The sequence below is a fragment of the Gymnodraco acuticeps genome, unplaced genomic scaffold (genome assembly GCF_902827175.1).
Source record: "Gymnodraco acuticeps unplaced genomic scaffold, fGymAcu1.1, whole genome shotgun sequence".
In the NCBI taxonomy this organism is placed as follows: Eukaryota; Metazoa; Chordata; class Actinopteri; order Perciformes; family Bathydraconidae; genus Gymnodraco; species Gymnodraco acuticeps.
In genome coordinates this window covers 118,552-144,772 of record NW_022990184.1, presented here as the reverse complement: position 1 = coordinate 144,772, position 26,221 = coordinate 118,552, and the positions used below count along the sequence as shown (strand labels likewise).

At 40.7% G+C, this 26,221-nt stretch overlaps 1 protein-coding gene, 1 long non-coding RNA gene and 1 pseudogene across 6 annotated transcripts in view; 1 reads left to right on the top strand and 2 right to left on the bottom strand.

Moving 5' to 3' along the window:
• The first annotated feature begins 2,048 nt into the window (after nt 1–2,048).
• On the top strand, nt 2,049–6,752 carry LOC117547222 (annotated as a pseudogene).
• A 216-nt stretch (nt 6,753–6,968) lies between these two features.
• Nucleotides 6,969–26,221, bottom strand: part of LOC117547232 (carbohydrate sulfotransferase 12-like) — a 34,353-nt gene continuing 15,100 nt past the window's right edge. The window contains exons 1-6 of one of the 4 annotated variants that reach the window (XM_034217823.1): nt 17,484–17,595; nt 16,898–17,013; nt 16,515–16,681; nt 13,901–14,044; nt 13,518–13,825; nt 6,969–8,131 (exon numbers count right to left, since the gene is read on the bottom strand). In XM_034217823.1, coding sequence (XP_034073714.1) covers nt 7,891–8,131; nt 13,518–13,825; nt 13,901–14,044; nt 16,515–16,681; nt 16,898–17,000 — 963 coding nt within the window. In that variant the 5' untranslated portion in view covers nt 17,001–17,013; nt 17,484–17,595 and the 3' untranslated portion in view covers nt 6,969–7,890. Of the gene's footprint in view, nt 8,132–13,517; nt 14,045–16,514; nt 16,682–16,897; nt 17,014–17,483; nt 17,596–26,221 lie in introns of those variants that run through there. The other 3 variants (XM_034217821.1, XM_034217820.1, XM_034217822.1) reach the window with 3 other exon arrangements.
• On the bottom strand, nt 18,313–23,558 carry LOC117547235. 2 transcript variants are annotated; one of them, XR_004569140.1, is made up of 7 exons: nt 22,753–23,558; nt 22,017–22,136; nt 21,783–21,916; nt 20,370–20,790; nt 19,903–20,044; nt 19,715–19,807; nt 18,313–19,508 (listed from the first exon to the last, which is right to left on the bottom strand). It is a non-coding gene; the product is annotated as an uncharacterized LOC117547235 (long non-coding RNA). The 2 variants fall into 2 exon arrangements; XR_004569139.1 differs by lacking the exon at nt 22,753–23,558 and having other exon boundaries at nt 22,017–22,621.

Here is a 26,221-nt window from a genome sequence, read left to right as displayed (position 1 = left end):
CCGTATGAATCTTTTTACGAGTTTTTGTTGCATGACGGAAGCCTGCTGGAGAGGGCCTGAGCTTCTTTCTCCAAGACACCCACTGCGTTGGGGAGCTGCATGAGGGAGGAACCAGTCTTGGTCCTAAATAGTTCCTCAATTTGGTGAATGAAGTCAAAGGTTTCTTGGGAGGGACAACAAAGAGCACCTGCCTTGAAGTCTTTCAAGTCCACTAACAAGCTGTTGTCACCAGAAGGACTCTCATCATGGTGCTCTGTTGCAATTTTGCATTTTTCACAGATGCTGGCAAACTTGATGATTTTGTGGATGATGTAGCCTGCAAGATGGAAGAGAATACATTTCTCAGTTTTTGTGAGGTCAGGTGCTGCTGCTCTGTTCACCGCCATCAGCTGTTCCACTCTGACTGATGGAGTGATTTGTGGCTCCCCTGTGTCCAGGAAGTCTGCCAAAAAGCTAATGTGGTCTTCCTGGTAGCTCCCAGAGCTGATGGTGGTGAGGAACTGCCCCACAGATATGATTGTCAGTACATGATGGAATTCCACTGGAGTTGGGTCAGGATTTTTAGACCTCACACAGCTGCAAAAGATAAAATAGTACTTTGCTGTCAACATTGATCATAAGGCAGAGCAAGGCATCATACATGTCTCTTGTGAAACTATAAAGGAAGGCTAGACCAAAGTTAGTTCAAACCATTGTTGACTCATCTGTTGTTATTACTGGGTGTTGATTGGAGAATATGTCCAGGTGTGTGCTGCCTTTCAACACCTACAGTGGTAATAGGTTTGGACTGATTGACGCACAGCCCAATAATATTCTTGTACACTCTGGGTGTAATGAATGATGACAATTTGATTGTAGAAAGACTCTGTGTAAAGGTTAACATACAGAAATAAAACACTTTTGGTTTTGTTGCAACACAAAGAGAGGAGCTTATCCACCTGCACTTTTTATTATTATTTTATTATTCCATTTTGATATTTTGGGCCACTTCAGGGCAGCCCGACAGCCTTTAAACAAATCATTCACACATGATAATAAGTGGATTTAGCTAAAGTCTTAGCAAACAGTTGCCTAACAACACACCAGGAAGAGAGTAACACCAGGCAGAGTTTTCTTGATATGGTTATAGATGAGGAGTATGTACCTCTTGGAGAAAAGGAGAGCTTTTAACATAATAAATATAAGGATTTCTAATTATAATCTCCAACACACTGACATATAAAAGACTTGAACAGAATAGAGTCATTTGATTCAATCCATGCCAGATTGTGAATTCATCTTATTAGTATGAATGACGTTAATTCGGACCAATGAAATATCTAATCCCAAACTGATCCCATTGTTGTCATTCTGAGCTCTCTTCATCTCTGGCCCTGCGTCTGTCTCGGGGGACAGGGTGGTGGCATGGTGGGGCGGGGGCTGATTTGGGTGTCATAATTTTGCCATCAGAGAGGATCAGGTCCCGAGGGTGAAGGTGACTCAGGCCTCGGGGGTGAAGGTGACTCAGGCCTGGAGCTCATCCAAGATGGCACGCACGCAGACGCTCACTAAAAACTGCCTGCGTCATGGTTTCATGCTGACTGGGGAGGAACAATGGAGGTGTTTTTCCATACTCTCTGCGGACTCAAAATGTGTGTGTACACAGAGGAGAGCTCAACAAATACATCATCTATGTTGTGTATTTATGAGACCTACAAGGACTGCATATGTGAATATTTATGGATCATTAATGAATGAAAATGAGGCCGTTTGCATGCATGTTAGTGTGAGTAAGTATGGATGGTCTCTGCTGGTAGCAAAGGGGGTCTCAAGTGTCCCTCCCATCAGTGGGGGTCTCCTATTTCCAATCACATTCATTAATACTCCAGCTGCTCTCAGAATCTACTGCAACCTTTGTCCTAAAGCTCAGTGTGGTTAATACTTCTGTTCACGGGAAAAATAAATATTATTTTTGTTTTAAAACTAGAAATCAGAATAGCAATATCAATTTAAAGAATAATGCAGTTATATATTTTAACCTCTCTTTGTATTCCCCTACACTGGGTAAATAAGCAAATTTAGGCTACAGATGATAATATTACAATTATTTTGACTATTCATAAATATATATATATATTTGATTATTAATATAAATATTTATAATACATATTTGTATTTATTTAAATGTATAAATTCAATAAATACATCACTTATTTGTCTTACAATTATTTAAAAAATGTTTTTATTTCATGTTATTTAAAATCTTCATAAAGTTAAATCCGGATGTTAATAATACTATTCCTGGGTGTTTGTCTCCCCCTGCAGGTTGACTGTAATAACTACATCCGTCTGCTGGAGTTTCTGGGCGATGGACGCATCTACGTGTGTGGCACCTACGCCTTCGACCCCCAGTGTGCCTTCCTGGTCCGTTTTTTCTGTGTGTTTTGTAAAGTGTGTGTTTGTGTTAGTCCCTGTCTGCATGTATGAATTCATATTTGAAGGAGACTTTATCAGGCAGATCTGTGCCTGAGGATCTGTCAGATAGCTGCACTGTGCTATAACTCCAAACTGGTGTGTGTGTCCGCTTGCATGTCTTTGTACCTTGCACCTTCATTATGGGCATTGATAGCTGCAAATGAATATCCGTGACAAGTTCCCACACTCATTCACACCAAAATCCTTCACCAAGGGGACAGGCAGAAGAGTACATAATCACACACAACAATATATATAGCTATCCTACTATGCAAACGTATTATTTTTTTAGGCTCCACTGTCACACTCAGTACAAAGAAAATTGTGAAGTGCAAGTCAACAGTAGTTTATTGTGACATTTTAAGCAGACAATTAGACGAAACTTAAAATATTTAACTCACTGTAAAAAGATGGAGGATGGAGGACATAACAAACAGCTGTGAAAAAATATTATCTACAATATAATTATTTATTTGATATTTCCCTATTGTAGTTCTAACTATTCCTACTCTTGTCGTCCTGCAGGAGATCACCTCCTTCACCCTGGAGAAAGTTGAGGATGGAGGAGTGAAGATGGAGACAGGGAAGGGGAAGTGTCCCTTTGAGCCCAGTCAGCATTACACAGCTGTCATGGCAGGTGAGTCAGTACCACTGAATGTTACACTCAATAATCTGCTTTAATATCAGGCTAATCTGAGGGATAAACTAATTTACTTCCTCTCTCTTGTGTCTAGGTGGTACCCTTTACACAGCAGCCACCAGTAACTTCCTGGGAACGTTATTCGACATCTCCCGGGCACTGAGCAGGAGCGCATCCGAACTGAGCGATCCATCAACTTAATTTAAATAATGTAATTGATAATGAAGTTTTTCATTTTAGGTTGCGTCATTGACAATTAACTGTCAGCTATTAAAGGAGAGAAAGTAGATTTTGTAGGGAGGCAGAGGGAGCAGAGATTGCAGTGTTTCCTGTCTTTATGCTAAGCTAAGCTAACTGTCTCCTGCCTGTAGTTTCTTATTTACTGTACAGTGTGAGACATATTCTCAGATAACTCTCACTAAGAAATGGAAAGTGTTTTTCCCAAAATGTCAACTATTCTTTTCATATCAAACAACTTCATTTAACCTTTTCCCTAATGTAACAGAAACATAGCCTAAAATGTGAACATTTATTTGTCTTCTTCATAGGGAGCATGAGGAGTTGTCAGCAGTGTGTGTTTTCAGTCTGGCTGAAATCAGCAAAGTGATGGACGGCCCTTTTAAAGAGCTGAAGAAGACCTGCGACTGGATCAACCCTGAACCTGTCCCCACACCAAGACCTGGACAGGTACTAAACTGTTCAACCACACAACTACTGCATATGTACTCAGCATTTCTACTTCATAAAATACCTTTCATTATATACAAATAACTCAGACTTTTTCTATCCTTCCCTCTACATTTGTTAGTGTCTGAACAACGCTTTGAAGGCCGAGGGCTACGAGTCCTCCCTGAAACTTCCCGACAAGGTGTTGACTTTTGTGAGGGACCACCCGCTGATGGAAAACAGCGTTACTGCAGCACCTCTACTGGTCCACAAGGGAGTCAGATACACCAAGCTGGCTGTAACGCAGATGGGAGGCGGAGAAAGGCAGAAGGGAGCAGTGCTGCACCTCGGAACAGGTGAGGAGAGGGAGGAAGGGTTCAGAAGAAAGGAGGCAGTAAAAAAGACAGAAAGCGTGAAGAAATGAACTCAAACCTCTGTGTTCGTGTGCTGCAGATCGAGGGGAGCTCCACCGGGTGGCGGTAGTGGGACAGAACGCCACCTTGCTGCAGGAGATTCCTCTGTTCAGCTCACAGGAGCCCGTCAACAACATCTTACTGCACCAGGTATTGGCACAGTTCTTCACACACATGCTGCATATTTCCATCTGCTCTGTTTTGCAGCTCAGTGGTTCTGTAATGTCTCCATGTGTTTGCAGGGTCTGGCTCTGATGGGCAGCCCCCTGTCTCTGGCTCGGGTCCAGGCTGAAGGCTGCGCTCTGTACTCCGACTGTAAAGAGTGTGCCAGAGCCAGAGGGCTGGGCTGTGATTGGAGCACAGAGGAGGCCGCCTGCAGGCCCACCACTGCAGAGTGAGTACTGCTGGAATATAAAACTGGAAATCTTCCAAATGTAAAAATAAAGGCAGACAGCAACAGTATTGGGTTGGAAAATGGTTTGGTTATGTGTCAAAAATAAACAGTTTTCTGTGTGTCCAGGCCTGGTCCAGGTGATGTGGTTGACAACGCTTTGAGAAAGTGTGATAAAGAGGAGGGTAAGCGTGATTTGATTTTTTATTCAAAAAGCTACAGTGTAATTTTGGCAAAGATGTCAAGCCTGTGTAACATTAACATATTCTCCTTGTGTGTTTCTCTTCTGCTCCCTGCGTGTCATCTCCTCCAGGGCGTTGCAGTCCGTCCATGAGGGAGTTGCGGGTGTCTCTTGGTCTGCGTCTCCTGTTGCCATGTGTCCAGCTGTCTCCCAGGCCCTGCAGCTGGGAGCACCCCCCCCCCACAGACACACCCGGCAGCACAACTCTGACCTGGAGGTGACGGTCACAGAGGACAGCCTCGGAGACTACATTTGCACCTGCCAGGTACACAGGCAAAACATATATTCAAAACTTATCTTTGCATATTCAGCCTGTTAAATGTGTATCCTGCTATAAGACTCCCAGTTAACTGCAAACTGCAGAGTTTAAAAGTACCTGTTTTAACGGTTTACGAGATTAAACAAGTCATATTTTTCTGTGTCATGTTGCTATTCTCCAGGAGGCAGGGCCAGGAGTCAGAGAACTGACCCCCTGCCGCAGAGCAGCCTATCAACTGACTCTAGAAGGCCCTAATGCTGGAGGAGTGGTGGTGACAGCAGGGGGGCACCACGTGCTGGCCATCTACATCCTTTTCTTCTTCTTGGGTTTAGCGTTTGGTGCGTTCCTCCTCTACTTCTTGACCCGTCGGCGTAGCATTGTCCACCAGGGTCACCACCTGCCGGATAATTCGCTGTCGTCAGAGAAGGGGCGGGACTTGCTGGGCTCCTCGGCCACGCCCCAGTCCCCGAGCAGCGCCAGCCTGCTGTCCGATGGATTCAGGCTGACGGAAAAACGCAACGGGACGGTGACCTCCAACACGACCACAACGCTCCTCAGCAACAATAGGAATGATGGTCACCATGGCAATAGTTACAGCGGCACCCTGATCAGCCCCAGCAATGGCCACGGGAACTCCCTGTACTCCAACTGCAACACCAGCAACAGCGGACTGAAGCTCACCTCTGAAATTTTAGCTGCAGATGGATGGAAGGACGGGGGAGAGGGGGAGTCTGGACATGAGGGAGTCTGTGGATGAGGGGCTGGGGGACGCGTTGGGGGATGGAATAAAAGGACTAGAGGAGGAGATGGCAAGCTTTCCCATGTTTAAATTACCAGCACCACTGGCTCAGTGTGAAGAAAGCTCAATATGAAAGGTTGATGTAAAAGTTGATGCGCCATTTAGCATCCTCAGAACAAACTGAACTGTCCCAGGACGGATGCAAAATGGCTACTACTAAATGCCTTTAAACGGGAGCTGTGGCATGAAGAGAGACTACAGAGATATATGAGAAATATACGTTTATCAAGCATGTGCGGGAGAAACCAGTGTTGTGAGGCGTTCAGGATGAGAGCCACAGCTGAAAAATGTGTCATAATATAAATTGTAAATACGAAGAGTCCAAACTGATTGTGATGTCGCGCAATTTAAATGTTTAAAAAAAAATCAAAGATGACGTGTCTACACGTGTAGACATTGAAAAGCCATATTGTTTTCTCCTTTACTCCTGTTGTTGTTTGCTCTCTCATTCTCCTGACACTTTGAATCTTTCAGCACCTCTGTCTCTTTCTCTGTGTTTCTGCTCCTCTCTCTGACACACCGCTGACATCCCAGAGGTCACAGACTGTCCCGTCATGCAGCATCAATCCTGGGCTTCAGGCAGAGCGATGTGGCTGTCAGAGAGCAGAGAACCGTGGAGAGAGTCCTTCAGGCGGACTCCAGTGATGGGGCTGTCCCTGCCTGCACTGCCACACAGCTCAGCAGGACGATACGTGTCAGTGTGGAAATCTCAACATGCAAGAAACTGACAGGTGACATGTCTCTGTTCACCTTCAGTTACTGGAACATGTGAATGGGAAATTAATTTCAGCCTCACGGGATGGACCTTGCCACCATCACCTCGTTTTGTGAGTGTGGAACTTAAAACATGTATTGTTTTTGTCATGTTGTTTTGTAATAAAGCATAACAAAGTTTCTGGTTGTGGGTGTGCTTCTCTTACCCCCCCCCCAGAAATCAAACATGTAAGCATTCTTCAAGTGTTTGTAAAGTAGCTCTGACTGAGTGTGTGCACCTTTATTAAGATGTATAATACATTGATCCATAAGTACAGTTCCATTGATATTACATTTCCTTTAAGTTTGACATTTTGGTTGAGACCTTTTGATCTACTATGATTTTTATCTCATGACCATTTTTATAAAAAAAAATTCCAACACACTAGACTTCATTCCATCCATGGTGTCTTTTTTTGTTTCATTTCTGTCATGATTCTTGTGTTATGTCACGTTTTAGTTTTGTATGTCTTGTGATGGGTGTGTTTCTGTTCTCTCTGTCATGTTTTCCTCCTTGTATATTGTCTGGTCCCTCTCCCTGGGTTTTTCCTCCCTGTCGTTAGTTTCCCTGGTGTGTCTAATTGTTTGATTGTGTTCACCTGTGGCCCTTGTGTTTCTCCTCCCCTGCCCGGCTGTTTCTCGTCTGGTGATTACCCCTCCCTGTATTTAGTATGGTCTCTTCCTGTGTTCAGTGTTGGTGCTTCTTTTGTTTGTGACCTAGTTCACCGTAGAGTGTTTTGTTTGTTTCCATGTGATATGTTCGATAAGATAAAGGTATTATCAGTATTATCTGCGTTTGGGTCCTACCTGCTTCACTCCGCGTATCAATTTCTTCCTCTGTTTGTTTTCCCGCCATTGTAATAGTCTTCCCCACCCTGGCTTGTTCCACCTGTGCTTCATGTCAATGAGTCTTTTGTGCTTTTGTGTATTTAGTATTAGTTTCCTCACTTTCTATATCATTTTGTCATCACTTCCTGTATTATTTCCCTTGTTGTTTCACCATGTCCTAGTTATCTCCCTGTCTTTTGAGTTTCTAGTACAGTATATCTTGTTTTCAACTATTGTGGATTTGCTTATTTGTTACCCACCTCCTGGCATCTTTTTTCTATAATCCTAACCCCTTAAACAATAATTCCCCAGACTTTTGTGCAAAGACAAATGCCTTTAAATAACCACAATGCTTATAATAACTTAAGTTGAGGTGGTTGAGTATTTGTCATGTCCTTAACAGATTGTTCTTTGCTCAGCAGTGAGTTAGTAGTCATGACATCCTCTCAACCATCCAGCAGTTCTCTAGGCCTTTTGTAGCCGAACATCCTGAAGTCCTGCTCATAGAGCTCGTACAGCTTCCTCCTGTCCTCTAGGGGCACTGCGCTGAACCAGTCTAACAGAAAAGCAGGTGTGGTCATGTTTTCATAGGAAGGAGGGAACTGGATGTTGTCCTGCAGCATTAGGATCTTCAGCAGCTGTGAGGCATCCTGCTGAAGAGTCTCCTGATGGCCCACGAAATCATACCTGGCAGGTCAAACAAACTCAGGTCAAACCACAGCATTGCTTTCATTTGTAATATGTGTCCCAGGGTTCTTGTATTTATTTCAGTCTCAGCCGCAGCAATAAGTAATTGTCTTGTTGAAATGTGTCCCTCCTGTGATTCCCTATTTTAACACAATTCTAAATCACTGTAGTGCACATTCACAAAACTACAGGGAAAACCTCAAGATTGAAACAACATCAACAAGGCTTGACTTAATTGGTTTTCAATGTAGTAGTCCATTCAGAGACCAATCCTTAAAAGTCAGACATTAAATAACACATTAATAACAATCATCTGCCCCGGCAAATAGTTTCTTGTATGCTGAGGTCTTATACAAAATCTAAGAATAAATATTGTGTTCTTTTTTGTACTGTCTGGACTTAAACCCAATGTCAATGTTATTCCCTCTGTGATGTCTTGTAGCTGTGAGAGTCAAATTCTGCATCTGGAATAGTTATCACAACTATATTTGAATTTATTTTATGTTGTTTAAAGAGAGAGAGTGGTTTCTAGCGTAAATTCTATAAGGCGTTTCATTATTATATTTGGGCATTGGTCTTTGTTTAATATAGTATTATTAATTTGTGATCAATTTTGGATTAGATTAGGTCAGTGGTTCCCAAACTTTTTCAGTCGGGCCCCCCTTGGGTAATTGGAAATATTTTCGGGACCCCCCAACCCGGTTCCCATCTATATTGGTAGGATTAATTGTATATTGTTGTAAAAACATTACATTTTCTCTACTAATAATAAGAAGATACAAAGATCCAACTATAATTTTATATTTTATTATGGATTACACATGAACAAAAGTGCTTGTAATAGATACTGTGAATTAATTTGGCCTAATTAAAACTGGTTGGCCTTCTTCCCTGAGTAGTAGATTTTAAATTCAAATTTCTTTAATGAAAATGTATTAATTAACTACTATTTCTACTGCAGGTTGCAAACGATCACATCACTTGACCATTCCTATTCCACACATAGCCTATCAATGACTTGTGTGTGCTTGCTTTCCCTTGGAACCGGGGGCTGTTGTTTTGAGACTGCCACTCTCAGTTCATTCTCAATGTTCAGCTTTGATCTGTATTTCGTTTTGATGGCAGCAACAGCAGAAAAGCCTATCTCACACAAGTAGGATGTTGCAAAAGGCATCATTATGCCCACAGCTCTCTGACCAATGAGATATTTTCGAGCAGTGTTTGTTTACAATTGAATAATAATAATAATACATTTGATTTATATAGCACACTTTAAAAACAACGTCATCTCAAGCATAGCCGCGGGAAGTAGGGGTGCTGGGGGTGCTGCAGCACCCCCTGTTGGCGAGTGGTATACATTTGAAAAACGGAGTGACCACCTAAATAAAAATGATTAAAGGGATAGTGGAAATCCGCGAATTTTGGGTTTAACTTATGTATTTTTATTAAAAATAAGCATAATAAACAATTTTTTTTTATTTCATGCGCCTAGTTTCATTTTATTTTCAATTTTACTGCGCCCTCTCAATGAAACGAAATACTTCGGGAATCGTCGGGAATCTTCGGGTGATGACGAGAGCATAGGAAGACGGGCACAAACAATGGCGGACATTCAATAGCATTTGCATGTGAATAGCCGACCTTTATTATGGTGAATAGATGTGTTTTGTATGGCTGTAGTGCGACAGCAAATGCAGAGAATGGCGTATTGACGCATGCGTTTCCAAGAAATCCAGCCATTCGTCGTCAGTGGGTGAAATTTTGATCACAAATCAAAAAAGGTAAGACGTAATTATTGTAATATTTTTGGAACCGGATGTTGTTTACTTTCTCTTTTCTGGCTGATAGCTCCAGGAATTCGAGGTCTTACAGTGATGACATTACATCTGTGGAGTCTCAGCTTTAAATCGTATATCTTGTTTGTGCAGTTAAGATAGTAATAACTAATAAGGGCATTTCTACCGTGTGTTGTGTGTAAAAAAGCGTTAGCATTAGTTAGCATTGTTTCGCTCAATGCTAATTCAAAGGCTTGGTATTACTCTTGTGTTTTTTCTAGCTAACAATTGTTCTTATTGTCAGTTAGCGGAGTTTCTTACCTTTAAAAGGGTATGAAACATTAATAGTTTCATAAATGTTAAGAAGCCCTGAGACATGTGAGAGAAAAAAAACTGTGGGAGGGGTCCACTGGGGGGACCTTCGGGCTTAACTGGTTAACAATGATTAATATTTGTAAAGGCTACAGGTGATCTTAAGATGCGTGAGCTATGCTTAGGGACCTACCAGTCAAGATTATTTGTGCGTAGGGGTGCATCATCTGGCACCTGGTCCTGGTCATCCTCGCCATTGCCCATGCCGTGAACCATCACCTCGGGCTCGGGCTCGAACAAATAAGGACGTAATGGTCCATCGTCTGGCTCAATATTGTCACCATAGTCGCTTACTGAACCGGATTCAGATTCAGTTCCTAAAACGACATTTTCGTAGGAAAGCCGAGAGGATGTTTCTGACTCGCTATCATCACTGGATACCTTGTACAATCCTTCTTCTTTGTCTGGTATATTTGCCCTTCCACGTTCATTCTGCATAGACGCCATGGTTTGTTATCGTATCGTCTTCCTAAGTTTTCGTCACTTCCGGTTTGGCTGAGTCGAACATTTCGTTTCTAAAAAACTTCGGGGAAGCTGCAATAAAGTGCTTCTAACATGCGTAAGGCAATTATTATATTTTTTTAATCAGGTGTGATTGTTTTGGTACGTAATTATGCTTGTATATAAGTTAAAACGAAACTATTTGAGGTTCCATTTCAACTATCCCTTTAAACTACATAAAATAGTTATGATTTTACTTAAAATAAAATTAGCTTTATACAGTAGCATATAATAGTCATAGTATATATTTGTATATATCAGGTGGCTTGAATTTATTTTCCAAATAAATAAAATCCGAGTCATCTAGGTCGTAGGTCCTGGGAGAGTGACGTAATTGACGCGACACACACACTGCAGAGTGACAACTTTCTAGAATGGCGCAAACAAGGATTTTGAATTTTTTTCTCCAACAAACAACCCAATAAAAATAGTGGACCACCAGCTACTCCTCAGCCCACCACCTCTACAACTAGAGTAATATGACACAGAAGAGACTGACACATCTGACTTTAATGCATGTCCATAGTAACATTTTGGACAATGTGGATGTATTTGCTCTAATGAGGGTCTTCATTAATGCCACCCCAGGCTACATTTGGAGTTTTGTGAAGCCCCAACACAAGGTAAGACGATATTTGTCCTTTAGTGCTGCTGCCGCTGTGCAGTGTTTTGCCTTGTCAATCAGTTAAAATTGAATTCATAGTTTTATTAATATTGTAAATAATATTTTCTGACTATTTGTAATGTTATGTAGGTTTGTAAGACCCATAGTTAGCATGTGGGCATGTGCAACTGTTGCTAAGTGATGTAGGTCTATAATGGTTTATTAAGCCTTTAAGGCGAGACACCCCAGGTGAATAGGGTAATTTATCCAGTTAATTACCTACAATAAGGCAATTGTTTCTTATATTACAAGTTTTCTGAATATGCAAATGAACCATTATCTCATTAAATTTGCGCATATTTTAACACATTTCAGGAACCGAAATCTGAACTTTGGATAAAGCCAGGTTCAAAATTCTCGTTTAATTTTGTAGTCATATTAGCATCTAAGGCTTTTACATAAGGGATTTTGGATATCTCTTTTTATCACTCCATAAATCAGAAAATACTGTCAACAGCCCTAAAATATCAATTTTCGCCATGTTTCTAGGTATAAAATCTTATATAATTCAGGCTATGAATGATATATGAACAAACCCTTCTGTAAAAGCCTTCATAATATTGATAAGAATATAACTGGAAGGTTTGGTGTATGTAAGTGCAACTGAAGTGGACATTTCTGACTCAGAGTAGGAGAAAAAACTCATTTTGAGAAAATGACCTTTAAAGATTGCAGTGAGGCGCTAGCTAAACCCTCCTGTTCTTTGGATGACAGCTTGCGCCTCAACGCACTCCGTGAAGGTATTTCATGTTCGGGGTAATTTGGTTTTTGTATAATCTTGCTTCGTGCAAGTGACAATTGTTGTTGTCTTCTCTGTGAACGTTTTTTCGCCGTTCTTTTGCCATTTTGAGATTTAAATTTCTAGCGGAAAGCTAACCAGGAAGTGTTTTAGCACATCACGTGACGCATCTGAACGAATCACGTTGTCAGAAGTTGACACCAGCCAATGAGATTTCGTTTCTTGGTTTAAGACCCTTTTGTACTTTCACGATTGGTTGCTGATACAAAGGAAATGACCCATATTTGGATCCGATGATATTGTGCAGGAGAGACGGAGCTTTTCCAACGATGACATTGTGCAAACAGCGGTCGCGGTACTTTATGTTACGTTAGAATGCTAACTTTTGGTGAATTTAGGAGAAATATACAGATGCAAATAGACAAACTATAGTAAAATGAACAATTACATGTGTATTTTGTACGTTTTCCTTCCAAAAGCCTGAAAGAAAACATGTTATGGAATCAAAATAGCACAACATCTCAAAATTGACCAGTGCATGAAAAACGATGTTTTTGCCTGCCGTGTCTCGCCTTTAACAAACAATTGATGCGGCTTGTATCGCTTAAGCGGCTCCCTCCCCACTTTTGGCAGCACCCCCTGAGCAAAATGACTTCCCGCGGCTATGATCTCAAGGTGCTTCACAAAGCTAAAAGGAGAAAATTAAAAAATCTTCCCGCGCCCCCCCCTGCAGTACCTCCGCGACCCACCAGGGGTCGCGCCCAACCGTTTGAAAACCACTGGATTAGGTGGTTCACATGGGTATGGACGGCACTTAAAGGTCACCTATTATGCAAAATCCACTTTTTCATGTCTCTTCTACATCAGCATGTGTCCCCTCTGCGTTAAGAGATTCTGAAAGTTTCAGGAAAAAATATTCTGTCTCTTTTTGTCCTGATCCATTTATATAAAAACCTGTCTGAACGTTTGTTTTGGCTTGTGTAACCATTAGCCAATCACCAACCAAGCCCCCCCCCCCACACCTTATCACCTGAATCTCCTCCTAGAGCACCAAATGTGTTCTTTTTAACCAAATATCTCTCAGAGGGGCGTGGGGAGTGGCTCCTTATTTTCATTTGAAGTAACAGACAGAGCACTTTTGGAACAGGGCTGAAACAGAGGGGATTATGGGATGCTGCAATGATCTGTTTGGTATTTGGAGCCAAACACTTCAGAGACATGTTTTGTGTATATCTGAGAACTATAATGATGAAACCTTTAAAGCTCCATGTGTGTATAAAGTAGTTCCTCCATAGACCACTTTACATGTCCAGAAACAGTCATTAATGAACGTACTTTATGAGACAAGGGAGGCACAGGCGCTGCATCTGCCTCCAGTGGGGATCAAATGGCTCATTCCTCTCCGTCAGAGGGTCCAGCAGGTACTGAATGAAGTTCTGAAAGGAGACCCTCATCCCGGACGCGTTGGCCTCTTTCAAACTCTGTGGAGGGTCAGGCTGGTTTGCATACAGGCGCAGAATATGCCGGCCATATCGTTGGTAGAAGTACTCATTGTGTTCCTGGAACTTGTTTCTGTAAGCGGAGAAGAGACGCACAAATGGGTCCCGGACATACAGGAACTTTGTGTAGTGCTTCAACTTGGCCTGTAGGAAAGAAAAAGTTAAAGCTTCCTGGTTGTAACCGTTAGACACTTTTGATGTGTCATTGTGTGGACTGACCTTAATCTCTGATCTTGGGAAGCTGTTCAGGAAAGGCAGAATGTTGGGGAGATGGACTAAATCAGGAGAAATGGAGGCGGGGTCAGGATACGGCTCGTCCTTGGTCAGGGAAAACATCACTCTCTTCCAGTTGGTGCACGCCACCTGTTATAAATCAGAAATCCTTTATTCTGCAGCAGTGGGGAAATGTAAGGTGTGACAGCAGCAAATGTACAGTGCGAATAAAAGGCAAGAGGAAAAAGAGTAGATATATATAATAACAAAAAAGGCAAAATGTTAATAAAATGATATGCAAATAAGTACAGCATGGAAAAATTAAGTAGCAGTATGTTAGCGAACATATGAAAGTTGTAGGAGCCGGACAGATTGCAGATAAATTGAAACCAAAAATAAAACGTAAATTGCACGAGCAGTGGCTTTGCAAAACAGTTTTCATATGTACAGCCAGTGTTGTTGCACATCAGTGATATTAGTGTCTTTGTTAATATGGTTATCCAGCAGATTAAAAAAAAGGACAAGGATCTACACGCTATAGTAGAAGGGTAAATAATTGCTAATAAGATTACTGAAACTGAATTTAGTTTCTAGGTGGAAAAATCTCAGCTCTCAGGCTGCCATGTTTTCGAGTCTTGTGTAACCAGCAGATATCCTGGTTTAAATGTGCCACGTGTTTTCAAGCTTAAAAGAATGAGGTTGGAGTAAAGGGGCGATGTCTACGAGAGGATTATTTATCGGTTTGGAGATTGAATTTCTGTCTTTGCATTCCACCTTTTTTGCTCTTCTCACTTAAATGTACCTGCTTGCAACAGGACTAGATTAACGTTTAGATTAGATATACGTTATTCATCCCAAATTGGGAACTTGTTTTGTCACAGCAGCATTTACGAATGACTTGTACTCTGCTGCAGATGATGGTGAACTCACAGGTGCCATTTTTATTGACTTGACAAAAGCCTTTGATTTCGTTGATCGATATCTGCTCTTGGATAAACTTCACGGCATTGGCTTTTCTAATAATACAGTGTTATGGTTTAACTCGTACCTTCACAGTAGAAAGCAATGTGTGGTTGTTAATGGAAAATAGTCTGACCTGTTGATCCAACAAAAGGGTGTACCCCAAGGATCAACTCTGGGCCCACTTCTGTTCTCTATTTACATAAATGATTTATCTTCTTGTCTCATTAATTGTTGTAATCACCTTTATGCTGATGACACTGTCATATATACATCCAAATCCGATTTTTCACAAATTCAGATCTCTCTTCAATCGGATTTTAATATCTTACACAATAAACTACTGCTTAACAAAACAAAATCTTATACCATGGTCTTTGGTACCAGGCAGAAGCTCAAATCCAAACCTAATGTAGTAATAACATGTAAGGATGGCACTTCGCTGCATAAAGTTGATAGCTTTAAATATCTTGGTGTATGGCTAGACTCTGAACTTTCATTTAAACTACATATAAAGCATGTAATACAAAAAGTCAATTACGGAATCAGTGTTTTACACCGCTCTCGCAATTGTTTTACGCTCAGTGTCCGAAAGAGAATTGCTTCTCAACTTATTCTTCCGATTATGGACTATTGTGATGTTGTCTACCAAAATGCACATAAATCAGATCTTGCTCCACTCAACATAGCCTACAATAGACTATGCAGATTTGTTCTTGGTTGTCCTTTTCGTACACATCACTGCACAATGTATAACCAACTTAAATGGCCTTCTTTAAATGTAAGAAGACACATGCATTGGCTCCAGCTGATATTTAAATGCATTTATCTTAACTATCCCCCTTATTTAAAGCAGTATTTTGTACCCTACTCACCAAATCATCAAGTTAGACATTCTGTTCAGATTTATTTCTCTGTCCCCTCTGCAAAGAAATGTATTGGCAGAAGAGCGTTCATGTTCAAAGCCTCAACTGACTGGAATACTTTACCTGCTGCTATTAGATCTTTTGCATAATTGAGTATGTTTAAACATGCATTATCATCTCACTTTCAACTGGTCTGCACTTGTTATTAATGAAACTGATATTGATGAAACTGATTTGCTTGACTGTCTCAAATTGTAATGATTGTATGCATTGCTTGAATTTTACTTAACAGACTGTATGTGGTTTGTCTTGTGTGTCATGTTTTGCATTTTGTCTTTTTGTTTATGTATGTCTGTAAGTTGTTGCTATTGTCGGGACCCCCTTGAAAACGAGATGGTGCATCTCAAGGGGTTTATCCCAATCAATAAAAATGTATATATATGTTAACAGGCATTACACATGAGTTAAAAACATTTACAAATAAAAATTGAAATAATAAACCAAACAGTATGAGATAATGTCTTGTATCTAAATAATACACAATATAAAATGTATCCAATAAGTTAAAAATACTCTAAAATAGACCAATCTACTACTATTATAAACATAGAATACAGTATACATTGGAAAAGTGTGCAAAGTAGTTTCTTTTATTTAATTTAGATGCAGTGAGTTAGTGTTAATAACATAATATCTCCATATTTTTTTATTGAAAGGAACCAGCTTAATTGGTTCAGACACAGTGAGTGCATTGAGCCTCAGTTAGTACCATAAGAGTGTATTGTGCGTGTCACCTTGGGAATGTAACAGTATATGATGCCGTGTTTGTCGTCCACAATGAGGTTCGCCAGCTCATTGTTTCTGACGTCTTCTAAACGGTGCTTGAATGTCTCTTTGTCCCCGGCACATGTTTCTCTCAGCGGCTGCTTCCTCAGCTCCTGCGTCTCATGGATCCTCTCCTCTGGAATAAGAGCAAAATGTTTGTTTAGTTTAATGTGAGCCACAATTATCCAAAAGCAAGCACTGTGGGGTGAGGTCACTGCGTCAACATTTATTAATCTATTAAATTACTATTTGTCATAGGCAGTGGAGCATGAAAATAGTGTCTGGAGCAGGAAGACCAAACAGGATGCACAGCAGGAACGGTAAGAACCACACACACATACACACACTGTACCTTGTTTTCTTTGTGACATGTCCCATTGGTAAAAGGACAATGCAATGATAAACATGGATACCGCATATATGAGGAGCTGCTTGAATCCACTGTACTGTGCCATAGCAACAGGGGAGTTGTCAATGAATCAGAAACAAAAAGATTGACATTTTAGTGACACTAAATATGATGAATGATGGTAAAAGCCATTATCCCTATTTCTTTCTGATTGAATACTGTATAAATAGTGTGTAAATACCAGTCAGAGTGCTGTGTAAGACATAAAGGAAGGTGTCACATATTTCAATTCAAAGTGCATTGGGCTCGACATTCATAAAATGTGGTTTCTAGATCTATAAAACTAATATTTTATTGTGTCCTACGGAAGGACCGAAGAAACACACATACAATTAATTTAGAACACATTTGCAAAAAGCAGCTAAGAGCTACAGAAATGCAAGGCGTCACCTCAGGAACTAACACAATTCAGCAAATACATTAAACACTCACTCTGATCAGATGAACTCACAGAGGGATGCATGAGTGGTTATAATGAAACAACTCAAATTGTTTTGATACTGCTACAATCCATTTAAACACCACTCACCTTGCTGATAGCTGTTGGGATGAAGTGCACTGTGAGGGTCTGGTTGACTGTAAAGCAGGAGACAAGATGAACAGGACTGTTCCTAGTCTGCCATGGCCAGTGTTGTGATACATGGGCTTGTGTGTGTGAGGTTTTTGGCCGCGGCGGGGTTTTGTTGGATATATATGGAAAGCCTCAAGTGCCACTATTCACCCGTTTAAAACGCGCGTTTTTATGGAAAGCCTCAAGTGCCACTATTCGCCCGTTTTTCGCGCGTAAGACGCGCGCGTTTTTGACGCGTATAAAACGCGCGTTTATTTGATCAAATAAACGCGCGTTTTTTTAATATGATAATGAGCCCCACCTTCTGTTTTGCATAGCCAGTACATTTAAAGTGTGTGCAACCAATCAGTGAAGAGTTAAGCCAGACTAAAGCAATCTGTTGATGAAAAGTTCCTGTAACCTACCCCATTGTGAGATTTAGATATAATCACAATAATTAAATCTAAATTAAACATTTACAGTAAATAATATAAAGTATAAACATATCTACAGTCACAATTTCATTAATGTTATTCATACTTTCTGTTGTGTAGTTTATTAATGTTCCCGTGCTTTCAGTTTCCATCCAGTAATATAATCAGTAGAGGAAAAGTGTGTGTACAAGATAGATATTAACTTTACTCCACAATTTCCTATCGTATTATTAAATAAGTCTGCACAGCTGAGGGGACACCTGTAACTCAATTCATGTGATTTTTGGGTGATTTATTCAATAAAAACCTCTGTATTTTCAGAGTTAATCAAATGAAAGCCACATTGTTATCTAAAGTGTCTCAAACACGTTTAAGGAGTGCAATGCAACTAAAAGGTACACTAATAAAAGTAAAACGTTGTACCAACAAAAAAATATTAGAGTAATCAATCACACGAAATATTTTACATTGACTCAATTTCTTCAGATCAATCTGTATATTTTAACACCAGAGCACATTTATTTGAATGAAAAACAAGTTGTTCACACAACCAGCTTTGGCCTCTGAGGCAGCCATTACCTGATCTTAGACATGTTAATAAGTACCACAGTTAAAATGCGGTAATACGTGGGCCGCTTCCAAACATCAAACTCTTAGAAAAAAGACATGTCCTTATTATCCACTGCACACTTTTTTAAAGCAACACTGACAACGTGCGCCTGTGAGACATGTAATCTCTGAAAATGATTAGACATGCATAACTTCTACAGTGAAAATCGGTCATACTGTAAGTGCAACTTCTGAACACTTTTTCGCAAATGTTTTACAATGCATAATTATTATAAAACCTTGGTTTTAGAAACCTTACCATGTAACAATGGTAACTGTGAGTGAGTGCAACAAAGTGTCTACCAGCTGGGTTCTCAGTCTATTCACTTTTGGGCTCATCTTTTTCCCCTCCATCAGGACTTTTTGCACAACTTCAAAAGTGGATTGCAGTTATTTCTGATATCTTAAGTTCAGTCAGACAACTCACGTGTTCCTTTAACATGTTTATTAGAAGCAGCATATAGTTGAGTTTGGCGACTAGGCTCGGGCATCATCACTCCATAGATATACATAGCACGATGAGTGATGATCAAATAACTAACCCCCGAGCCTACAGGTGGAAGCTGGGGTGGTGGTGGGGCAGCGAGCAGCAGCGACGTAGAGGTATCTGCAGCAATAGCAGCAGCAAGCAATGCATGGAGAGAGATCTGGCAGGTTAAATAGAGCGGCATATTAAGGAGACTCTGTTTGGTTGGTTGTAGAGTGGCAAGGGGGCGTTATGTATGAATGCAGCATAAGTGCTCGAGTTGACTGCCTGAACTAGCTCGCAGGCTTCGCCCCATTTCAGTGCGTATATGAGCCCGAAGAGCATGGCAAAAGCTGTCGCAACCGAGGGCAAGCCGCTGAGGACCTCTGTTCCTTCGATGAGAACCTTGACGTCTTTGGGTCGATGAAGCTGATCCTCTTTCCCAGTGTCAAAGGCTTCCATTGTTGCCTGCTCCAGTTCTCCAGCCTCAGCGTCCTGCAGATCATGCAAAAAAAAGGGGAATGGATGAGGACCACAGAGTGTAGTTCAACAGGCCTGAGGTGTCAGTTCAGTCGGCCCAAGAGGAAAGCTCAGGAGGTCATCACAAATGACTATCTTTCTAACCAAGCAGTTATTTGCATGCAGTACAAATATGTTTTCTTTTATGAACAAACTTCTTGTGAGTGAGTGGGAGGTCTTACCTGGAATTCTTTGATGAGATGGTCAACAGGTTCACCCAGGTAGATCATTAGAGATTTGAGGACGCATTCTCTTCTGATGGCGATGTCCACAGTCTGAGTAAGAACAGAGATATATATATATAATAAATTAAATGCAAATAAAGGAGGATTCAGCCACTGATCCCACAGATAAACTCATTCATAGATACCTCATCCAAAACCTGCAAGATCCCGGTGGTCTTCTGTTTCACAACTCCTCCCCTGCTCCTGATGACCTGAGTGTTTGTCCAACTGCGCCAAGAACTTTGTCTCCAATGGAATTGTTGTTATGCGCATTAACTCAGCATTTACCTAGAAAATATAAGCAGCATAGAAAACAAAAAATACTAAGAATTTATAATACACATGTTTTTTATAAAGAGCCAATGGTTTGATTAAAAGTACTCCAAGTCAGCTTGTATGAATGTAACATTTAAATTAATTAATCCACATATTTATTGAAAACCACCACCAAATAAAGACACTAAGAGTAATAGATGTAAAGCTTATATTGTGATATATATTAAAAAATAAACGTCAACATATTTGCCTCGGCTGTCTATAGTTGTTAGTTAGTTGGGCCCTCAATTCTTCTCCACTACAGGCTTACAATCAAGGGTTTCATCAAAATAATTACCTCTTCCATGTGAAAAAGTGCAGGCCACCGCTCCAAGAGGCCTTCAATGCTTGGCCTCCGATGCACTATTTCTTGTCTTCAGTATCCAAACGCCTTCGCCATCTTTTCTTTTATTGATTGCCGGTTGTTTCTTTTCTGTTGTTCTGCCAAAAGGGAAATTGTCTCTTGCTCCATGCTTTCTGGAGTCTCACCGAGGCGGTGCTAGGCGAGACTTCTTTGCTGGCTGGGTTGATCGTGATGGCTGTGGTGGAGGCCTTTGTCCCGAGGTGTATCTTAATCTTGTGGCAGATGGAGATGGAGGCCACTGTAGTGATGATGGTCCTCTGGTCCTTTGCGGTGAAGGCCCTTGAGCCACGGTAGATCTTGACCTGGGGGCAGGGACAGATGGAGGTTCTTGCTGCTAGGCCCAGGCAGCTGAAATCTGAAAAAAAATATAGGACAATAATTACTACTAAGTTTGTTAAAATAAAGTTCAAGTGGAATGTTTCTCAAGCACAAATAACAATGCACAACTCAAAATAAAATTATCTCTCTCTCTCTGGAGGAGGAGGAGGAGGAGGAGGAGGAGGAGGAGGAGGAGGAGGAGGAGGAGGAGGAGGAGGAGGAGGAGGAGGAGGAGGAGGAGGAGGAGGAGGAGGAGGAGGAGGAGGAGGAGGAGGAGGAGGAGGAGGAGGAGGAGGAGGAGGAGGAGGAGGAGGAGGAGGAGGAGGAGGATGATGAGGATGATGATGATGATGATGATGATGATGATGTGAGAGATAGAAAGAGAGACGTTGTTAGTATTTGGTGCTAGCTCGGAGCTAACGGAGATTAGAAGCCGTTTCAACAATAAGGAGAGGGAGAGCTCTCTCCTGTGGGACTGAGAGAGATAACGTCAGCTCAGGGAGGTTTGGTCATCATTTCCATCTATGTAATATTAGTTGTATATAAAATGAGTTAATAAATCATTCCACTGTGTGCAATAGGTCAGTACAACATAAAAAACACAGTTTGAAAGGGGAGTGATTAGTAAAATATGCATAAATAAAAAGAAAGAATGCAGACTAGGTAAGATAAAGATAGGAGAGAGGAGTTGATCAAATATGTGTTATTGCTTGTGAGCAAGCAGGATTTTTGATGATTGAAATATATACTAGTACCCCCCCTAGAGGATGTGAGGTCATCACAAATAAAACAGGTTCACATGGATAGGATACTAGATAAGTGTGCACACTCATTATATACACTACACATTTTTCTTGGATTTATTAACACTATAGCCCCTAATATATTTGTAAAAAGGCAGGAAATGGAATTAAATTGAGAAAATGTTTCATTGCCCCCTGTTTTGTGTCCCCCCCACTTCGCAAACCAAAGTTACACCCTTACACCCACACAATGCAAGTACACTATTACTGTAATATTTACATTTACCTATCTTCAAATGGATCCTTGTTGCTGTATTCTTCTTCTTCAGGAGAGTAGAAGCCTCCAGGTTCTGATGCTCCATCTCCACTGCTGCTAGTGTTACAAGTCCGCTGTGCAGAGCTGGTAATCAGATAATAAGCCTGTTGATCAGGAGAAAAGAATGAAGCAGAGGGAAAGTTGCTGCCGTTTGTGTGGTCGTTCTAGCCAGAATGTATTAAACAAATTAATAAATTCACTTACAAATTATATCTGTTTTCTCTATTTATCATTCTTTGTGTAACCGGTCTGGATTGACGCCACATGTATCTCTGCGTTGTGTCGAATGAAAACGACTTCCTTCTTGTCAACCAGGTTTATTATCTGTGCAAACAGAATATAATGACAGCAGGAAATGGCTTCACCAGCTTTCTACCTCAATACTTCGCCTCGGTGAGGCCTGAAGCTAACTGAGAATGTAAACATACATTTAGCAAATCAAAATAACCGTATGACATATGTGTCTCTAATAAAAAATGGACATAAATCCACATGCCATATTATGACTTTGATGAAGGATTAAAGCCTTTTTCATTTACAGTATATAATACAGTGATTACAGATAACACACACACAACCCGGTCGACTGTACTCACTTTAACATTGCTATGTTGTACAGGCACACTATTAGCATAGCATTAGCGCTTTAGCATTTAAATAATATGAACAATTATGACCTCAGACCAGCATTTCACATATTTATACAAACAGAATAAACTTGAAATGTAAGCCAAACTAGTGCAAGGGAGTCATACACATGGTAACATGGTAGAGCCCTACATTATTCAGGGAGCAACAGCCTGTGCTAAAGAAGCTAGCGGACGCCATTAGCCACACGCTAGTGGCGTAGCTCACAGAATGACATTAAACTACACATAAAACAGTTTCAAACACACTTCTTTGATCGAAATATGACATAATCTGTGTCCACACTACTAACCGGTTGAACAGGAGAAATGAATGAAGCAGATGGGAACGTTGCTGCCATGTGTCTGGTCCTTCCATGGATGTATAATCGTTCTTCTTCTTCTTCTCTCGGTTTTTTGGCGGATTGCAAACAACTTTAAGGTGCATACCGCCCCCTACTGTACAAGAGCGTGTATCAACATATCATCCTGTCAGCACTTGTGGAATTATACCACTGTGTTTACGTTGTTTTCAATTCTTCCAATCAATCCTTTTTCACTCAAATACTTAAGAATGGCCTTCCTGGTAGCTCTTACCCCCTCACCTTCTGTTCCCAGTATCCCCATCAGGCTCCACTCTCCCTGTCTCTTAGTTTTTCCCTCTCTGTTTTGTACATGTTGCAGTGTAATATGATATGTTCCACATTTTTTTTAACTCCACAGTTCCTACGACATAGAGTAACATTCAATGCTGTGTGATCCAGTCTGAGTCTAGCTATCATGATTTCCTAGATTAAGTTATATGAGTAATTCTTCTCTGATAGTTGTTGTTGACTGTATACTTTTTAAAATGGATAATGAATCTGTGCATATCACCACCCTATCTGGTCTGACCTCTTCAACCCACTGTAATCCTATTATTACAGCCAGCATTTCTGTTGCACACTGATAATTGATCTGACGCTCTTTTTGAAATTGATATTTTAAAGTCTGGGATATATATATACCAACTCCAACACACTCTTCCTTGTTCTTAGAACCATCGGGCGGTGGTGGCGAAGTCCATAGGGGCTTGGCAACTGGAAGGTCACCAGTTCAAGTCCCGGAAAGACCAAGTGCTACCGAGTTGTCCCTGAGCAAAGCACCGTTCCCTACACTGCTCCCCGGGTGCCGTACATAATGGCAGCCCACTGCTCCTAACACTAGGATGGGTCAAATGCAGAGAAACCGTTTCGTTACACGGTACCTGTACTGTGTAATGACAATAAGTTGAATCTATCTATCTGTGTTGGCTATATTTTGAGGTAATTGTGATAATGATTGATTAATTGTTGATTGCACCTATACACAACCGTAATGCTTTATATTGTAATCTATCCATTTTTAGTAATGACGTTTTTGCTGCTGCTGCATATATATTATACACCCGTAATCCAGAGTTGTCCTCATAATTGCCCTATAGATGTCAATTAGTGCCTGTTTGTCTGCCCCCAGTCTCATCCAGCCACTGCTCTTAATAGGTTCAAAACTTTTTGGGATTTTGTTTCCAAATGTTTAATATGGTTTTTCCATGTACATTTACTATCTAACCATAGCCCCAGATATTTAAATGCATTGACCTCATTCATCGGCTTTCCATATGATGTAAGCTTCTCAGTCTCCATCTTGCGTTTATTTGTAAATGTCATGAAGCAAGATGTGCTTGCTGACAGTTTGAAACCCCAGTTGTATGACCACTTCTGGAACATTTCTTCCCCTTATCCATATGTCCCCGTCATCTGCATACAACGCAGATTTGATGCATCCGTCCAACTTAGTCAATATGTCATTTATCATAATGTTAAATAATATCAGGCTGATTGAACTCCCTTGGGGAATACCATTTTCTATATTGAAGTCTTTCGAAACCTCTGCCCCTACTTGAACTCTGAATTTCCTGTCTGAGCCAAGATGCTGTTACTGTCACTGTTACTGTCACCTGTCACTTAATTTGATGAGTAACCCATCCCTCCACATAGAGTCATAAGCCTTATCAATGTCAAAATATACTATTGCCATAACCTCTTTCATTTTCAGTGTCTTCACACTGTATTCCCACCTCATTGATCACTCTAACCAAAGCATTGTGGATCTTCCTTTGCGAAAACCAGTCTGGAAATTACTCAGCAACCCTCTTTGTTCTAAGACATGTCTATGTCATCTTCTCCATCCATTTACACAAGTGTGATGTTAATGCTATGTCTGTAGTTACTGAATACCTTGTTTTGTTCTTTAATAGCTCTGCTACATTCCTCATTCCACCACGGCACCACTTTCTTCCTATACCCTCTGTTGTTCTTTTTGGTATAATTATATTTGCTGCTTCTTTAATGTGCATTGTGATTTGATTTGAGCACTCCTCTATACTTCCTTCTAATGCTAACAATTGTGCTGACTCCTTACAGCGAATTCTACATTTCTCCCAGTCTGCTTTACCAAAGCACCACCTGGAAAATATACTCACTTCCTATTTGTGTTGATGATAGAGAATACTGGGTAATGATCACTTCCTATGGTATAGTCACGTTTACATTCCATTCACACGATTTAACTAAACTATCCGTCACAAGTGTGAGGTCCAAACATGATTGTGTCCCCCTATTCACGTCTATTCTTGTTTTTTGTCCATCATTAAGGCAAAACAATGATCTTTCCTCTAACATCACCATTACTGTCTGTTTGACTGCTTCCGCATAGGCTGTTGTGAGCATTAAAATCACCACACCATACTTCCCTTCTATGACTCGTCCCTGCTATTGTCTGTAAAGTTTCAATGTGAAGATTTTTACACGGGTTATAGAAATGTACAAGCTTTATGCTTCCTTCTTTCATTGGGCTGCACATTTCTACTATGACACATTCCTTGTCTTCAGGGGATGGAACTATGCTATTGGGTAGTAAATGTGTTTAGGTTAGGTAATTAATCTGGTACTGAGAGTTATTACAAAGCACTGTTCCTAAAGGCTAAATATAATTAATTGTTTACTTTTTTCGTTGTCTACTAAACCGGAAGCTAAAGAAATGGGCGGGGCAGGGCAGGGCCGGCCCTGACCAATTTGCCGCCCTAGGCAATATTTTAGCTGGCGCCCCCCCCCCCCAAAATGCAGACACTCACTATGACTCGCGTGTGCACGGTTGTGGCATGACCACCAAAACAAAGATATTGACACAAGATGTGTGCAACTGTATTTAGTTTCCTATCCATTTGAACATGATTTAAGTGGGGGGGGGACCTCACCTCCTCTAGTGGGGTCCGGGGGCATGCAACCCCGGGAAGACTTTTTTTTTTTAATATTGAAGTTAAAAGCATCAATCTGGTACACTTTGAGAGCAACATTAGGAGATCTATGGATACATCTCTCAACATCCATATGAAACAGAACTGTAAGCAGATTTTCTTTTTCTTTATGGATATTTTACAAATCACTCCCCTTTCAAACTGTATTCTTGTTTATTAATAACAACCTATTTGTACTGTCAGTATTTTATACCTGTTTTTCACCTATTCTCTTATTTTTTTATAACTATAATGATCATATGAAGGTGTGCCTTATATGATGAGCTGAGGTTATCAGAGCCTCTCAGTCTTTCAGGAGAGAGCTCTCTAAAGCTCGCCCCCCGCGGCTGCTTACACAGTAAATTCCAATGTTAATAAAAGCACACAGAAGCTGTGTAAGTTTTTTTGGGAGTTTGATTTATTTTAAATGAATACAAATACAAAATTAAAACCTATAATTGCACACT